This window comes from Nicotiana attenuata, unplaced genomic scaffold, assembly GCF_001879085.1.
Source record: "Nicotiana attenuata strain UT unplaced genomic scaffold, NIATTr2, whole genome shotgun sequence".
In the NCBI taxonomy this organism is placed as follows: domain Eukaryota; kingdom Viridiplantae; phylum Streptophyta; class Magnoliopsida; order Solanales; family Solanaceae; genus Nicotiana; species Nicotiana attenuata.
Genome location: NW_017670888.1, coordinates 270,009 through 284,689, shown reverse-complemented (window position 1 = coordinate 284,689; position 14,681 = coordinate 270,009). Strand labels below are relative to the sequence as shown.

Genomic DNA, 14,681 nt, shown 5'->3' with positions numbered 1-14,681 from the left:
TTCTAAAGCATATTTCCTTTGGGACATAAGAATACCCTCAGTTGATCTAGAAAATTCTATCCCCAAGAAATATCTTAAGTCTCCCAGATCTTTCAACTTAAAATTCTAGTGCAGTGCAGATTTTGCTCTATGAATTTCTTCCAAATCATTCCCTGTAATAAGCAAGTCATCTACATATACAAGTATCAGCACAAATTTGTCATTCACAGTTTTGGTAAAGAGAGAATAATCATATTTGCTTTGCTTAAAATCAGCTTTCAACAAAGTTTGGGTCAATTTTAAGTTCCATTGTCTGGATGCTTGTTTCAACCCATATAGGGACTTAAGTAGCCTGCATACTTTAGTCTCCCCTTGGCTACTAAATCCTTGGGGTAGAGTCATATATACTTCCTCATCAAGATCCCCATTTAAAAAGGCATTATGAACATCCATTTGGAAAATTGGCCAATTCTGAAGAGCAGTAGTTGCAATTACAGTTCTAACAGTAGTAAGCTTAGCTATAGGGGAGAAGGTGTCATGAAAGTCTAAACCTTCTTGTTGAGTGTACCCCTTAGCTACAAGTCTAGCTTTGAACCTTTCTACAGATCCATATGCATTGTACTTTATTTTATAGACCCATTTGCAGCCTATTGGAACCTTTCCTTTAGGTAAGTCAACTACTTCCCAAGTATGGTTATCTTCTAGAGCTTCAATCTCATGCTTCATAGCCTTGATCCATATGGCTTGAGAGTAAGAGGATGGTTCTGTATCAGTAGAAAGGGTAGCAAGGAAAGACTGAAACTGAGTGGGAAGATGGGAATAGGATACAAAATGTTGAAGAGGGCAAGAGGTAGTAGGAACAATGGTTGATGGTAATGGAGGATGGACATAGTCTGTCAGCCAAATAGAAGGCTTAGTGGTCCTACCAGATCTCGTAAGAGGAGTTGTTGTTGGATTCAAAGCAACAGAAGGTGAAGAAGTAGGTGTTGCAGATTGAACTACTTCTGAAAGAGGAGTAGGTGGTGTGCCTTCTGGTAAGGAAGAAGGATCAGATAATTTAGGAGAAAGTGGTTGACTAGGAGTGGATTCAATACAGGTAGGAGGTGAAACAATTGAGTCAGGTGTAACAGGAGAATGGGAAGGGAAGTAAGAAGAGTCTGAGAAAATAGGACTAATATCAAGTCTACAAAGGAAGTAATTTCTAGGAAATTTGAATGGAAAGACATTCTCTTTGAAGATGACATCTCGACTGACTATGAATTTGTCAGCTTCAATGCCATATACTTTGTAACCTTTTTGAGTAGGAGCATATCCCATGAACACTCCTGGTATTGATTTTGGAGTGAATTTATCACTAAAATTTGGTTTTGTGGCATAACATAGACAACCTAAAGTCCTTAAATGATCAAGAGCAGGAGGACAACCATGAAACATCTCGTAAGGAGATTTTCCATGCAACACAACACTAGGAAGTCTGTTTATGTCATATGTTGCAGTCAAGATGCAATCACCCCAAAATTTTAGAGGAATATGAGCCTAGAATCTCAAGGCTCTACTCACTTCAAGTAAGTGTCTATGCTTTCTCCCCACGACTCCATTTTGCTGTGGAGTGTGGATACACCTGCTTTGATGTATGATACCCTTGGATTTGAAGAGGTTAGAACAAAGAGTATTGAAGAATTCATAGCGATTGTCTGATCTGACTATTTTTATAGTGGTGGAGAACTGATTGTTTACAAGGTTAAGAAAGTCATTCAAGATAACATACATATCACTCTTTAATCTCAAAAGGTAAATCCAAGTCATTCTTGTATAGTCATCAACAAGAGTAAGAAAATATCTGAAGCCATTGAAGGTACATACTCGATAAGGACCCCAAATGTCCATATGAACAAGTTCAAAAGCAGAAGTAGAATTAGAAGTACTGCTAGGAAAAGGCAATCTTGTTTTGTTTAGCTAAAGGAAAGACAATACAATCACAAGAATCTGTTTTTAACAAAAACTTATTTAAGGTAGGTATTTTCTCTGAATAGGGTGCATAACCAAGCCTTTAATGCCACAGAACCCTTGATTTATTCTGAACAGAGGTAGACAGACAGGTAGAGTTAGAGGGACCAACAAAAGGCGTTAAAGGGTTGAGAATGTAGAGTCCACCTTGGTATATACCAATCCCCTTCACCCTGCCACTGAAGAGGTCCTGAAAGACACAAAAATCAGGAAAAAAATGAACTGAGCTGTTTAATTCTCGTGTGTATTTGGAAACAGATAAAAGATTATATTGGAATTGAGGTACATAAAGAACGTTATATATTGTTTATGAGTTAGGCAGAGTACAAGTGTCTATGTGAGTGATTTTAGTACTATCTCCATTAGGAAAATGTACTGAGTCAGACTTAAAAGTGGGTGTATGTGTATGACTAGATAATAGATTCAAGGAAGAAGCCATATGACTTGAAGCCCCAGTATCAATAATCCAACTAGCGTGATCAGTATTCGACTTACCTGCCATATTGGCCATCACTTCTGATTCTTTTTCCTTGCTTAGCATTTTTAGAATTTGCTGATACTGTTCAACAGTAAATGTAGGAGCATTTGGGAAACACATGTTAGGCGAAACCACATTTCCTGGAGAAACATTCTGCATCTCTTCCTTGACATTCACATTATGTGCAACTGCAGTAGGATTGTCATGCACTTGCTTCTTTTTATTGTTGAATTTGAAGCCTGGGGGGTATCCTATGAGTTTGTAACAGGAGTCCCTTAGATGTCCCCTCATCTTGCGATAATCACATTGTAGATTAAAATTCTTCCTTGGCCTCATGCCAGCATTAACTGCAATTAAGTGACTATTTTCCATCTCCATAGGCGCACTACCTAGAATGCCATTATGTGTCATGAGTCCACTACTCTCTGACTTTCCTCCTGAATAAGCATCGAATATGCCTAATCGAGTGAGGGTGTAGGGTGCATCATCAGAATTTGACTCCTCTGTGGTGCATAGGTTTCGTTTAACCCTATTAAGAACTTCACAAGCTTTTGTGTATGTAGAAATTCAACAAAAGTCTTAGATTTTTCACAATCACAGTCGGGGAAAGGGATAAGTGATTCAAATTCGTCCCATAGGTCATTTAACTTTGAGAAATAGACTGACATACTAAAAATTCCTTGAGTTAAACAACTGATTTCCTTGTCCATGTGGTAAATCTTAGAAGCATTTACCTTATCGAAACGATTTTTTAGGGCTTCCTAACCTTTTTAGCATTTGATGAAAACACAATTACTCGCCTCAATTCCTTCACAACAGAGCTCATAATCCACGATTGTACTATTGCTTTGCACCTGTCCCACTGGTGTAGTTGAAATATATCTTTCTCATAATCCTCTCGCACACAGGTTCCATTAATGAAGCTGATCTTATTCTTCACTAATAGTGACATCTTCATAGATCGACTCCATTCTGAATAATTTTTTGTCCCTATCAACAGTTGCGAAACAAGTGAAACACCAGGTGTATCGGATGGATGAACATACAATGGATTATTATAATCAAGCAATTGATTGTTTGCATGTGATGTTCCAGCTGTACTTTCAGGACTATCGATGGCCATTTTGACAAAAAAAACAAAGAGCAGAGGATAAATTAGGGTTAGAAAAGGAGTGAGAACACAACGAAGAAAAAGGAGAAATGACGAATTGAAGAGGAATTTGAAGAATTTAGAGACTCATCAGCTCGAATCGCAGTGAACCGAGCTCTGATACCATGTTAAAATAAGACCTAGGTCTGCCATTGATGAGTGATGGAAGCTTACTGAATGGAATCTTCTAGATAGAGAGAGAAGGAGCTGGAAGGGAAAATATCTTTTTCTTATTAACAGAAACTCAATCTTAAGAAATGATATGTACAAGCCTATTTATATACTAGTTAATTCTAACCTCCACTAACTTTAATATGACAAACTAGCTAACAGTATAGCTGTCACATAGCTCACTTAACTAATCTTCTAGAACACTACTACATAAATAGCACAATGTACAATCACTACAAGCTATACATCTCAGCATAATTGTATTGCGGTCGGCCTTATAAGGCTCGGTATATATATAACTGCTCTGCCGTAGTAGGCTCGCTCATAGGCGCTCTGCCATACTAGGCTCTGTATCTCGTCCAACTGGGCTCGCTCATAGGCGCTCTTCCACAGTAGGCTCGGTATATATCTAACCATCTCATCAGAGGTTGCACAATAGGGTCTGCCCATATTATAGCTCGATGGTAATAAAAATATTGTAATACTGTATATATAGACTCTCTGCTCGCTTGACTGGAAGAAGGAAATACTCAATTGAATATTTTACTTACAAGACTAGGAAAAATATATGTAAATTCCGGGACATGAATTTTTCTTTATGCCTCGTTATCAAACTTGTGTAATTACGGGATCATGAAAAAATGAAGGAAGAGCTTAGCCTTAACATACCTGGAGTAGGGAAAAATGTGTATGATATTTTTGGAAAAGATTGCACCGTACTCCCTTAGAATCGCAAAATCTCACGTTGCTAAGGTGCAAAGAAATCTCGTTGAAATTTTGGTTGCTAACGTTGGAATTCTTGTAGATGTTATGAATTCTTCTTTGTTTTGTAACCTTTTCAATAAGAAATCATTATCAGATTACTACTTGAATATCTAATGTCCAAAGAAGCCAAAATGCCACCTTGGTTGCAACTATGATGGCCAACTGTGACGCCTTCCGAAGGTGTTGGTTCGTTATGTTTCTCGTCTTTTCTTTTCCGATAAGTTATCATTATCACCTCATTTATTTTTAGGCCCAGTTCGGAGGGTCATGGCCTCAATAACTCGGGGTTATTTTCATCGGTTTAAATCCAAATTTGTCATTGTAATATTCTAATCTTATCAGTCTCATCAATATGTACCGCTTCGAAATAAATCACTACAACAAAATATCACAGAACGATGGTATATCCCTAAGAACAGACAAAGCTAAGCAAAAACATTTCTTCAAAGCCAGCCCAGTCAAAAACATGCCGGAATGGAAAGTTCGCCAGGCAGTAAAAAAAATCCAATAACGTGAAGGTCGTCGGAGAAAATGGTTTCCACCAGATTCAAGGGGATTAACGGTAGAGTTAACATCTGGAGACGGCGTTACTACCACGACAATAAACACCGGAGCAACTCCAAAACGACACGCGCAAAGAGGTAGCCGAAATATTTAAATTCCGGCCAAATCTTCTAGATCTGAAATTTGTGGGTGAATCTGTAATAATCCAAAAACGTTAGTGGGGTTTGTGCTTCATATAAGCAAATCAAAACCAAAGAGAATAACAACAAATGGGCATGCTGGTTCGCTGATTTCCAGTGAGTTTTGTCGGTCGGTGCATAATAATGAAGAGAGGGACGATAATGTTGGTGAGGATATGAGACAGTATGTGAAGTCAAAGGAGGGAAAGGGGAAAGAAAAGTGGACGGCCGCCGGCCATGCTTGCTCGCCGGTGGTGGCTGCGGCGATAGAGAGATAGGATGGGTTAGCTGCCTCTTTCTTTCGGAGAGAATGAGAGCTTTTTAGATCTTTTATTTTTTGAGAGAGATGAAAGTTAAGGTTAGAGTTTTTTCCTCCCTTAAAAAAACGACGTGTTTTCCCCTCTATGTAAAATAATATATGCAAGTGTATGTATATGAGTGTGTAAGAAAAAATGTGTGACTTTTATTTAACTAAAAAATAAAGGTAATGTAAAAACAAAAAAATATGGTCAAAAGTAAAACCACCAATTGAAAATCACGGGTAAAAGCCATTGGCTGAATATCGTGTGCTTTTTATTTTATCTGTGTATGTATGTATATCAGTGTTGGGTAGTTAGCTTAGCTATTAAGCTTTAGGAAAATATTACTGTATTTACCCATTGGGTAGAGAATTTTACCCATTAGATAAAAGAAGGTCAAATCACATTGATATGACTTGTCACATCACACTATCCACATCAGATGTTGACGGAATATTGGATCTAACTGGGTTTGATCCGCATTTTAAAATAAATTCTACCGATTTCCATGTAATTAATAGATTGTGCTATGAATTGTAAGATGATTATCTAATTAGAAACTATAGCTTGCAGTATTTACTAAAAGTGCAGGTACTACAATAATATTATAGTAATTATTATTTTTATTTTTAAATGACAACAAATTGAAAGAAAATCCTAATATTTTGGGAAGTATGACAACTACCAATAAATTGCTTTAAAATTAAAAAAATACACAAAAGTGGTCGTATTTAACCAATTGCTTAAAATGATAAAAGTTTCTGTATTTTGCAAAACAAAGATAACTACCAATAAATTGTGTTAAAATTGTGGCAAAAGACTATAATTTTACCAATGACTAGGAAGCTTGCAGATGTTAATTTTTAAATATGGAGGTCCAAAATTGGGTGTCAACACACTGTATTCTGCAAGGTGACCAAGTGCTTCTCTCTTTTCTGGTAGCTCGAGTTAGCTATCACTAAATTAAAGGCTTTAGCGAATCTAGTAACGAGGTTTCGCCTTTGTTGCTACCTCCAAAACTGAAGTTGCCATGCACATCATCATAACCCTCGGAGGTGGTCCTAATGTGGCCATTGATATATCCTCCTATGAACAACGTCTTGGAGCACAAATACCATGCACCACCTTATTCAAATCCTCCCAGAAGCGTTTATTGACCTCCTCATCCTAGCCCCTTTGGGTGCGTAAGCACTAATAACATTGATAGTAAGCCTCCCAACAACCAGTTTAACAGTCTTCAACCTATCGTTCACCCTTTTAATCTCCACCACCTGTCCCCTAAGATTTCTATCAACCAAGATACCTACCCCGTTCATACACTTCAAGCCTCCCGATACCACATCTTAAACCCGTCCATATCCCTTGCCTTAGAACCCGTCCACCTAGTCTCATGGATACAAGCTATGTTGATCTTCTTCTTCTAGAGAATCTTCATTAACTCTATAGATTTTTCCATTAGAGTTCCTATGTTCCAGGATCCAGTTCTTAGCCTAGACACCCCCTTGCCCCCCGCGTCCCGCCCCATATGAGGACAAGACCTTATTCTACTATCTCTCACTAAAGGCGCTATACTTAAGGGTAAACTATCACTAGATAAAAGACTACTCTAACAGGGTAAGCTATCATTAAAGGAAATATTACGCAAAATACAACAATTCAAAACAGCTAAAAGACAATAAAGATTGGGAAGAAAACAAACAAGCATGACATGATAAAATATATGAATATAACTAAAACTATAGGCACTAATCAGGAAAAGCGATAGGCAGTCAATAAAGCAGGCCAGAACAGAACTTAAACAAGGGCACTTAGTTTCTATAACAAAGCAGCCAAATAATTATGAACCAATATGAATAGCTAAGTAATTACCAACTATATGAAACAAATTCAAACGTGCAACTACGACAGGCGAAGTAGCAACTAACAATTAGATACGAACATGCCAAAAAAATAACGAGAATTAAGCCGCTAAATAACTACAACCGGGCAAAACTGCCAAGAACAAGGAAAGAAACCAGCAATCAAAAAAGAAAGAACCCGCGAAACCGCAAATACTGAGCAAGAAAGATAGAACCTGGCTTCCAAGGTGATGCTATCCTTAAAGTAATCACTGAAACCAGTAGTCGCCGAAGGAGGACCTAGGGCACGTCAAAATGGGCTGGACGCAGATGGGTTCGGTGGACCTGAACGGGCAACCACTGGGGGGATGTTCACTCGCTGAAACTTTATCTCTAAGGGTATTCATGCTCTATCGCATATCCGAATTTTCACTAGAAAAAGCATGTGTTAGCCTTGCCCTGATATAGATCACCCATACACACCCGAATAAAGGGGAAGAAAGAGGGAGGGAGAGAGAGAAACATGGGGAATAGGTGATCGGAGACGCTATCGGCTTATGTCACCAACACTAGATTTTGGTCAGAAAGAGGTAGGATATTCGGGAGAAGAAAGCAGGCGAGGAAGAGGAGGGAAAAGTGAGACAGAAAGAGAAGCAAGAAAAAGAATGAGAGAGGGAAAGGGAAAGAGAAAAAGAAGGCGAAGAGGATTCTTACCTGATTGGCGCAACGACAATGTTGTCGCTAGGGCAGTGAAGAGGGAGAGAGAGAGTAAACCTGTGAAATAATAAAATTACTTTACACCATGGGTGATGCCATCACCCCCAAGACCTTCAAAAATCAAAATTACTACTTTGTCCCAGCAAAATCTACCTCTGTTTCAAATACAAAGTTCAAACTTCACTAGTCAAACTGCAATTAAGACCCATTGAACCACCAAAAAAAGCTAAGAACAAAAAATCATAAAATCATGCAGAAAATAACCCATAAATCACACAACTTATAGGGGAAAAACGGGATCTATCACCGACAGAGCAATATACAAACACCCAACCCCATTTTTTGTGAAATAGAAACTTTACCATAAAGATGCCAAAATCAAAATTCAAGATACAAGTATTTAAGCTAATTACCAAAACCACAAACAAAATCAACAAAATAACTGTTCAATATAAATCACCGGTAACTTCTAATTTAAGAAGAATTTAGCAAAGATTAGATGGTGACAATGGAGTCACCGGTGTAGAATGTGGCTATGTAGTAACTTTGGGAATAAACGGAAAGGAATGGGATTTGGGTAGAAAAATAATGGAAGTACAAAACACGAGAAAAGTAAGTAGGGAAGAATAAGAGAAGGGGTGTGGCGGAGGCCAACGGGGATAACGGTGTTCAGGTGGGGGACAACGCGGGATGGTAGGGGTTCAATTGGGAGTGAAGGGCCTGTTGCCTTGTTTCTCTTTTCTTTTTATTTATTAAAATAAGAAAAATAAAGAAAATAGAATAAATCTTGACACGTGGGCTCAAATAATGATTTAGACAAAATATAGGTAGGTTTTACGCGCTCAATCTTTTTGGTTAAGTACGCGAATTTGGTCTATAGTTCACCAGAAAAGAGCACGTGTTAGCCTTGCCCTGATATAGTTCACCCATACACACCTGAATAAAGGGGAAGAAAGAGGGATGGAGAGAGAGAAACAGGGGGAGTAGGTGATCGGAGACGCTGCAGGCTTATGTCACCAACACTGGATTTCGGTCAGAAAGGGGCAGGATAATCGGGAGAAGAAAGTAGGCGAGGAAGAGGAAGGAAAAGAGAGGCAGAAAGAGAAGCAAGAAGAAGAATGAGAGAGGGAAAGGGAAAGAGAAAAAGAAGGCGAAGAGGGTTCTTACCTGATTGGCGGCGCCGGTTACTATGTTGGTGGAGGGACGCAGCAATGGCGCAACGACAATGTTGCCGTTAGGGCAGTGGAGAGAGAGAGAGGAGAGAGAGAGAGAAAACCTGTAAATAATAAAGTTTATTATTTTCAATGTAGTTAACATATGATTTAAAATTTAAAATTTTAGAATAATAAGGAGAACACTAAAATCTAATTTGGAGATAGGGGCCGATGCGTCCATATTTGCTAGAGAGAAAAGTAACTATAATGCGGAGTTATTTTAAGGGTTGAAGCTTGGAGTTTTCAAATTCATTGGGTAATTTTCACGGATATTCACTTTTAGAAATGCTATTTGGATATAAATGATGTTTTTAAAGTAATTGAATAACAGTCACAACTTAAATAAGCAGGCACTTGTTATGTTTATTCTACTACTACTTTTTTGCCCAAACAAGAAAAAGAATGGATCTCATAGACAAAATTATGAAATATTATTTTTAATAGTGAGTACAAACTTTATGCATACAATTTTCTTGAAAGTCAAACTGCCATAATTAACTTAAGCACTTTTCCTCAAAGTTCAAGCAATTTTCCTGAGGTTCAGATAGTTTTCATTGATGTTCAGGAAACTGAACTACAATAATTTTCTTAAACTTTCAAAAAAGCATGTTTCTGCTGTATTTTTAAGTTGTGATTATTTTCAACTATGTTGCAAACGTGGCTATATTTTAAACAACAGCCCTAAGAGTGGCTACCTTTTAATTTGTATCATGCCTAAAACCAAGGGCTTTCTTTCGGCCCAAATCATAAAAATAAGTAGCCCAGACCAAGTAAACTCCTCGGGGCAATAGAGGTTTGTGTTTAAGCATCAAATGCCTACAGCAAAAACAGTGACATAGCATTGCATTTTTCGGCAGAAGCAAAACTGAAGAAGGTAGCTTTTCATTCGTCTGATTTTGTCTTCTAGGTTATTCCTCTTTTATCACCCATAAGTTTTGTCAACAGTTTCTTCCTATAAATTTCTTCAGTTAGGGTTTCTGTGTTAAGTGCTGATAGTAACCAATTGGGAGTAAGATTTATTTTGAGGAGCTGCATTTTGTTCTTAAAGTACTTTTTAGGAGCGTTTTTTTTTTTTTAAAAAAAAAAAAAATTCGGAATAAGATTTACTGGTTTTTTTGTTATTAATATTGGTTGATGGTAGTTGAAACAATGGCTGAAGAAGAAAATCTAAAGGAGATGAAGGGGGAGTTGCAGGATGAGGTTGCTGATGTAAGTTTATTTCTCTCTTTCTATTTTGCTGTTTGGTATTTCACTATCTTAGTAATGCACTGAGGTTTATTAGAACATTATATTAGAGGTTCTCATAGAAGATTTTCGAGTTACATTATCTTTTTTTTTTTTTTTTTTGTGATAACATAATAATTGTCTTGATTACATTGTCATGTTATTATTCTTGGCTCATCTCAATTCCCATCTTGTCAAAACTCAAAAGTGTTTTTCCTTCTGCTGGTTTCTTTAGCTATAGTGGTGGTAACTTGTGGATATCTTCAAATCTAATGGCTTTTCTTATATTTGCATTTTTTGATTCTTGGTGAGTAATGGGATGGAATAGCAGCCAATATGAGATTTTTGTGTAAAAAGATTCATGTTACCCTTAATGCTAATTTACTACTGAGGACTAGGTCTTCGTTTGGTGTGTGATGCCAGACAAAGGATAATCTGATAGGGGATGTTACAGAAAGTGTAGACATACAGCTTCTTTTTGCTGCCGCCATAAGAAGCAGCAGAAACCTTATTTTTTTTAATTTTTTAAATTTTCTATAACGTACTAGAAGGGCAAGTGGTGATGTTCGATGGGGGGTTGCAATGTATACACATCCACCAGTGTGGAGTTGAAGGTGTAGGGCTTAGTTGATACTTCTGTTTAAAGATATAAAAGAACTTTTATCTTTTCCTTGCTTTTGAGAAACGTATTAGAAGACTTTACTCCCAGCGTACACGAGGTGTTATATCCTCTAGTTGTGGACTTGATATTCAGTTGACGATTTTCTGTCATCTTCAAGTATTATAATCTCATGAGATAGAGAAGCTGATTTTTTTTTTCCGATGACTTTCTAGCTTCAATCTGTCAGTTTGGTTTCTGTAGAAGTGCCTGACTATGAAGCAAAATAAAGTAACGCCCTAGTCTAGTTTGGCTACATGAATGCTGTGTAAATTACCCTTACCGGAAAGCAAAACAAATACTAGGTAATCAATTTAATTAATATTAGGTAAATCCAACTCTTCATTGTATGTTTATGACATTCCAGGAAGACACACAAAACTAGAATCTGAAAACCGTGACTGATGTACCACTTTCCTCATTTTTTTATTATTTAAATTTTGAATGTTTTGTTTAATTGATTTAATTTGATTGGATGATTAGGATCAGGAGGGAAGCGTGCTGTGTGGGAGTGGGAGAGTGATTTCATTTTCTACTTTTTTTTCCTTCAAATGTTTTGTCCCAGAAAACACACCCTCCTTGCTCACCCCTCACAATAGATAAATAAGCAGATGGGTGGATAAGGATGTTCCATGTTCAAGTTCAATGTTTTGCTAAGATCATACTGAAACTTTTCTCTGTGCAATTACTTACTATTTCTCTATCTTCCATCTCTGTATGTACTATTCTTTTACAGATTGCTCCTTTTGATCCTACAAAAAAGAAAAAAAAGAAGAAGGTTGTAATTCAAGATCCTGCAGATGACTTGGTTGATAGCTTGGCTGAGAAAACTGAAAGTTTATCTGGTATGTTGATATCAAGAATTTCTAATGAGTCCAAATTTTTCCTCTATCTCAAGAGAGGTGATGTAGCAGTGACCATGCCAACCCTTTGCCACTCTCTTCTTTTCATACAAAGAATATACAATTCAAAGAATTAGGGCTAGTATAGAAATGGGAGGTCTTGAATTTGCTTTGTCTTTCTAATCTGTTACTATGCAGTTTCTGAGGGACTTGAGACTGCATTTTCTGGTAAAAAGAAGAAGAAGAAACCGGTTAGTTTTTTCTCTTTCCAAGGTGGAACCAATTAAATTTAGTTGTATTTTGCACCCTTCTTCCTACTTTTGTGGCATTAAGGCACTTTCTGAAAGAAACTCTTGAAATCACATAATGGCCTGGTGTCCATGAAAACAGAAGTTTTTGTTTACACTTAGAGACTATCAGATGTAGTTGTGGTTGAAGCTAGAAAAGGTGGGACTAGTGAAAGGAAATATTTTCTGATATCTTGTAATTTCATCAAGTAAAAGCGATTTGTGCTAGCATTCTTCTGTTTTTTTGTCCCCTCTTCAATATTGAAATTGACGAAAAATAGTTACTTTGGAGTTGAGCTTTATTGCTTCCACAAAAGGTTTTTGTGGAATTCCTTGAGATAGAAAACCACAGGAGTAATATTGTTGATCATTTGTCACTAAGTGTGGTACCATTTGGAATTTTTGCAGGCACACACTGACCTCCTGAACGACGAGAAGGAAAATGTGGCTGATGATGTGGATGGTAAGATTTTGTCCTACGTTTCTTGATTTGACAATTTACAACGTTTCAATGGCATCTGAGATATACTCCATTCTCTACTACTAGATCATTTTGGAGATGATGAAGAAGCTGAAGGAATTGTTCTACATCATTATCCTTGGGAAGGAAGTGATCGAGATTATGAATACGAGGAGGTGTTTGGTTGTTGCCTTGTATTCTTCTCTAAATACCTGTTTAGCAACCTAGAGGGATTTTCACAGATTACTTCTGTTCCTGCAGCTTTTGGGCAGAGTATTCAACATTCTCCGTGAGAATAATCCCGAGCTTGCTGGAGATAGGCGTAGGACAGTTATGAGGCCTCCTCAAGTCCTTCGTGAAGGAACAAAGAAAACTGTTTTTGTGAATTTCATGGATCTTTGCAAGACGTAAGATCTTTTTCTCTTGCCAAAACTTTCTTCACTTTTCCCCTTCTATTTTTAGCTTTTTGCCATTTCTTTCATTTTATCGTTGATCTTGGTGATCGTGCCTTCTTTTGTCTGTGTGTGTTTCTTTTGCCTTTCTCTTTTTGGTTTGTTCTTTCTTCAGGGGTCGTTATGTTGATTTGGTACTGTGGCTTCACAGCAGTTGGTAATTTCAACAGTTACTAAGATTTCTGTGATTTAGCATCTTCCCTGTACTTACAGTTGTATTCCCGAGGATGCATAATAAACTATGATGCAGAGTAGTTTCTGGACCTGTACAATTTGCTATGACTATAATGTTCTTTAGTTGGGTAGGGTTCGTGCAAATTCTAGCACACGGTAGGATCTTGTTTGTTTGAAACAACCCATGGTGCTCTAGATTTGTATAAAAGTTGAATGTCAGTATGGGTGGTTATTAAAACCTACCTTTGTGGGTTAACAATAAAAACAAACCTGCCCTTATGGGTTCAAAATTAAAGACATTACCAAATGATATGCAATAACTTCCGTTTGGCATTTAACTTCCTGACTTTATATTGTATTCTATACATTTTTAGAGGGAAACTACTGCTTGGATCATAAGAGTTGAAGTTAGTTCAAACATTGCATATATCATTTGCACAAAGGAAGTGTCGCGAAGGGATATAATCTTTTGGTATACCTCTACTAACTATTTACAAGTGTTTTTTGTTTTCAATCTATTTATCATAATCATACTCGATATGGAGAATAAGAACTTTGGAGGACGTAACTTACAATTGTTTGTGTAGGTACAGAGTTTGTTTAGTAAAAGCATTGGCTCATGGCTTATATTTTATTTGTGGATCAATTTGGACGCGCTTGTTGATAGTTTATGCGAAAAGTTCTTATTTATTGTAGTGTGTCAACCATGGTAGATGTCATGTGCTAGGAGCAGGTGTCATTATTTATGTGTTAGTGTATTTTCCCTCATTAAATTCTTGAGCTATTGGTGCCTATCTATAGGATGCACAGACAGCCGGAGCATGTTATGACTTTCTTGCTGGCTGAAATGGGAACAAGTGGATCACTTGATGGACAGCAAAGATTGGTTATCAAGGGAAGATTTGCTCCTAAGAACTTTGAAGGAATCTTGCGGCGCTATGTCAGTAAGTTCCTGTTGTCATTTGTGATTGGTGTGCAGTTATTGGAGGACAGTTTCTTCCCTGAACTTTCTTAAACATTGCTCTATCTATAATTGTGGTTTATTATGCACTTTAAGTTCAATTGAACTACTACAACCTGTTGTTGAGCATTCCTCTTATTTCCAGATGAGTATGTCATCTGCAATGGCTGTAAAAGTCCGGATACTATTCTTTCAAAGGAGAACCGTCTTTTCTTCCTTAGATGTGAGAAGGTATTGTACTAGAAAGCTTGTGATTTATTCTCTTACACCCATAAATGCATGAGAAAAATGAACAGATTTGTAACTTGTGTCCCCCCCCCCC

General features: G+C 37.3%; 1 protein-coding gene and 1 long non-coding RNA gene across 2 annotated transcripts in view; one reads left to right on the top strand and one right to left on the bottom strand.

Annotated features, from left to right (window-relative positions):
* Positions 1-4,850: 4,850 nt before the first annotated feature.
* LOC109244229 lies at positions 4,851-8,818 on the bottom strand. The gene is made up of 2 exons (XR_002070680.1): positions 8,085-8,818; positions 4,851-5,249 (listed from the first exon to the last, which is right to left on the bottom strand). It is a non-coding gene; the product is annotated as an uncharacterized LOC109244229 (long non-coding RNA).
* Positions 8,819-10,064: 1,246 nt separating this feature from the next.
* Positions 10,065-14,681, top strand: part of LOC109244228 (eukaryotic translation initiation factor 2 subunit beta-like) — a 5,679-nt gene continuing 1,062 nt past the window's right edge. The window contains exons 1-9 of the mRNA XM_019411286.1: positions 10,065-10,175; positions 10,443-10,510; positions 11,920-12,028; positions 12,224-12,276; positions 12,721-12,775; positions 12,860-12,948; positions 13,034-13,179; positions 14,200-14,342; positions 14,505-14,590. Of these exons, the coding sequence (XP_019266831.1) occupies positions 10,451-10,510; positions 11,920-12,028; positions 12,224-12,276; positions 12,721-12,775; positions 12,860-12,948; positions 13,034-13,179; positions 14,200-14,342; positions 14,505-14,590 (741 nt within the window). The 5' untranslated portion in view covers positions 10,065-10,175; positions 10,443-10,450. The remainder of the gene's footprint in view (positions 10,176-10,442; positions 10,511-11,919; positions 12,029-12,223; positions 12,277-12,720; positions 12,776-12,859; positions 12,949-13,033; positions 13,180-14,199; positions 14,343-14,504; positions 14,591-14,681) is intronic.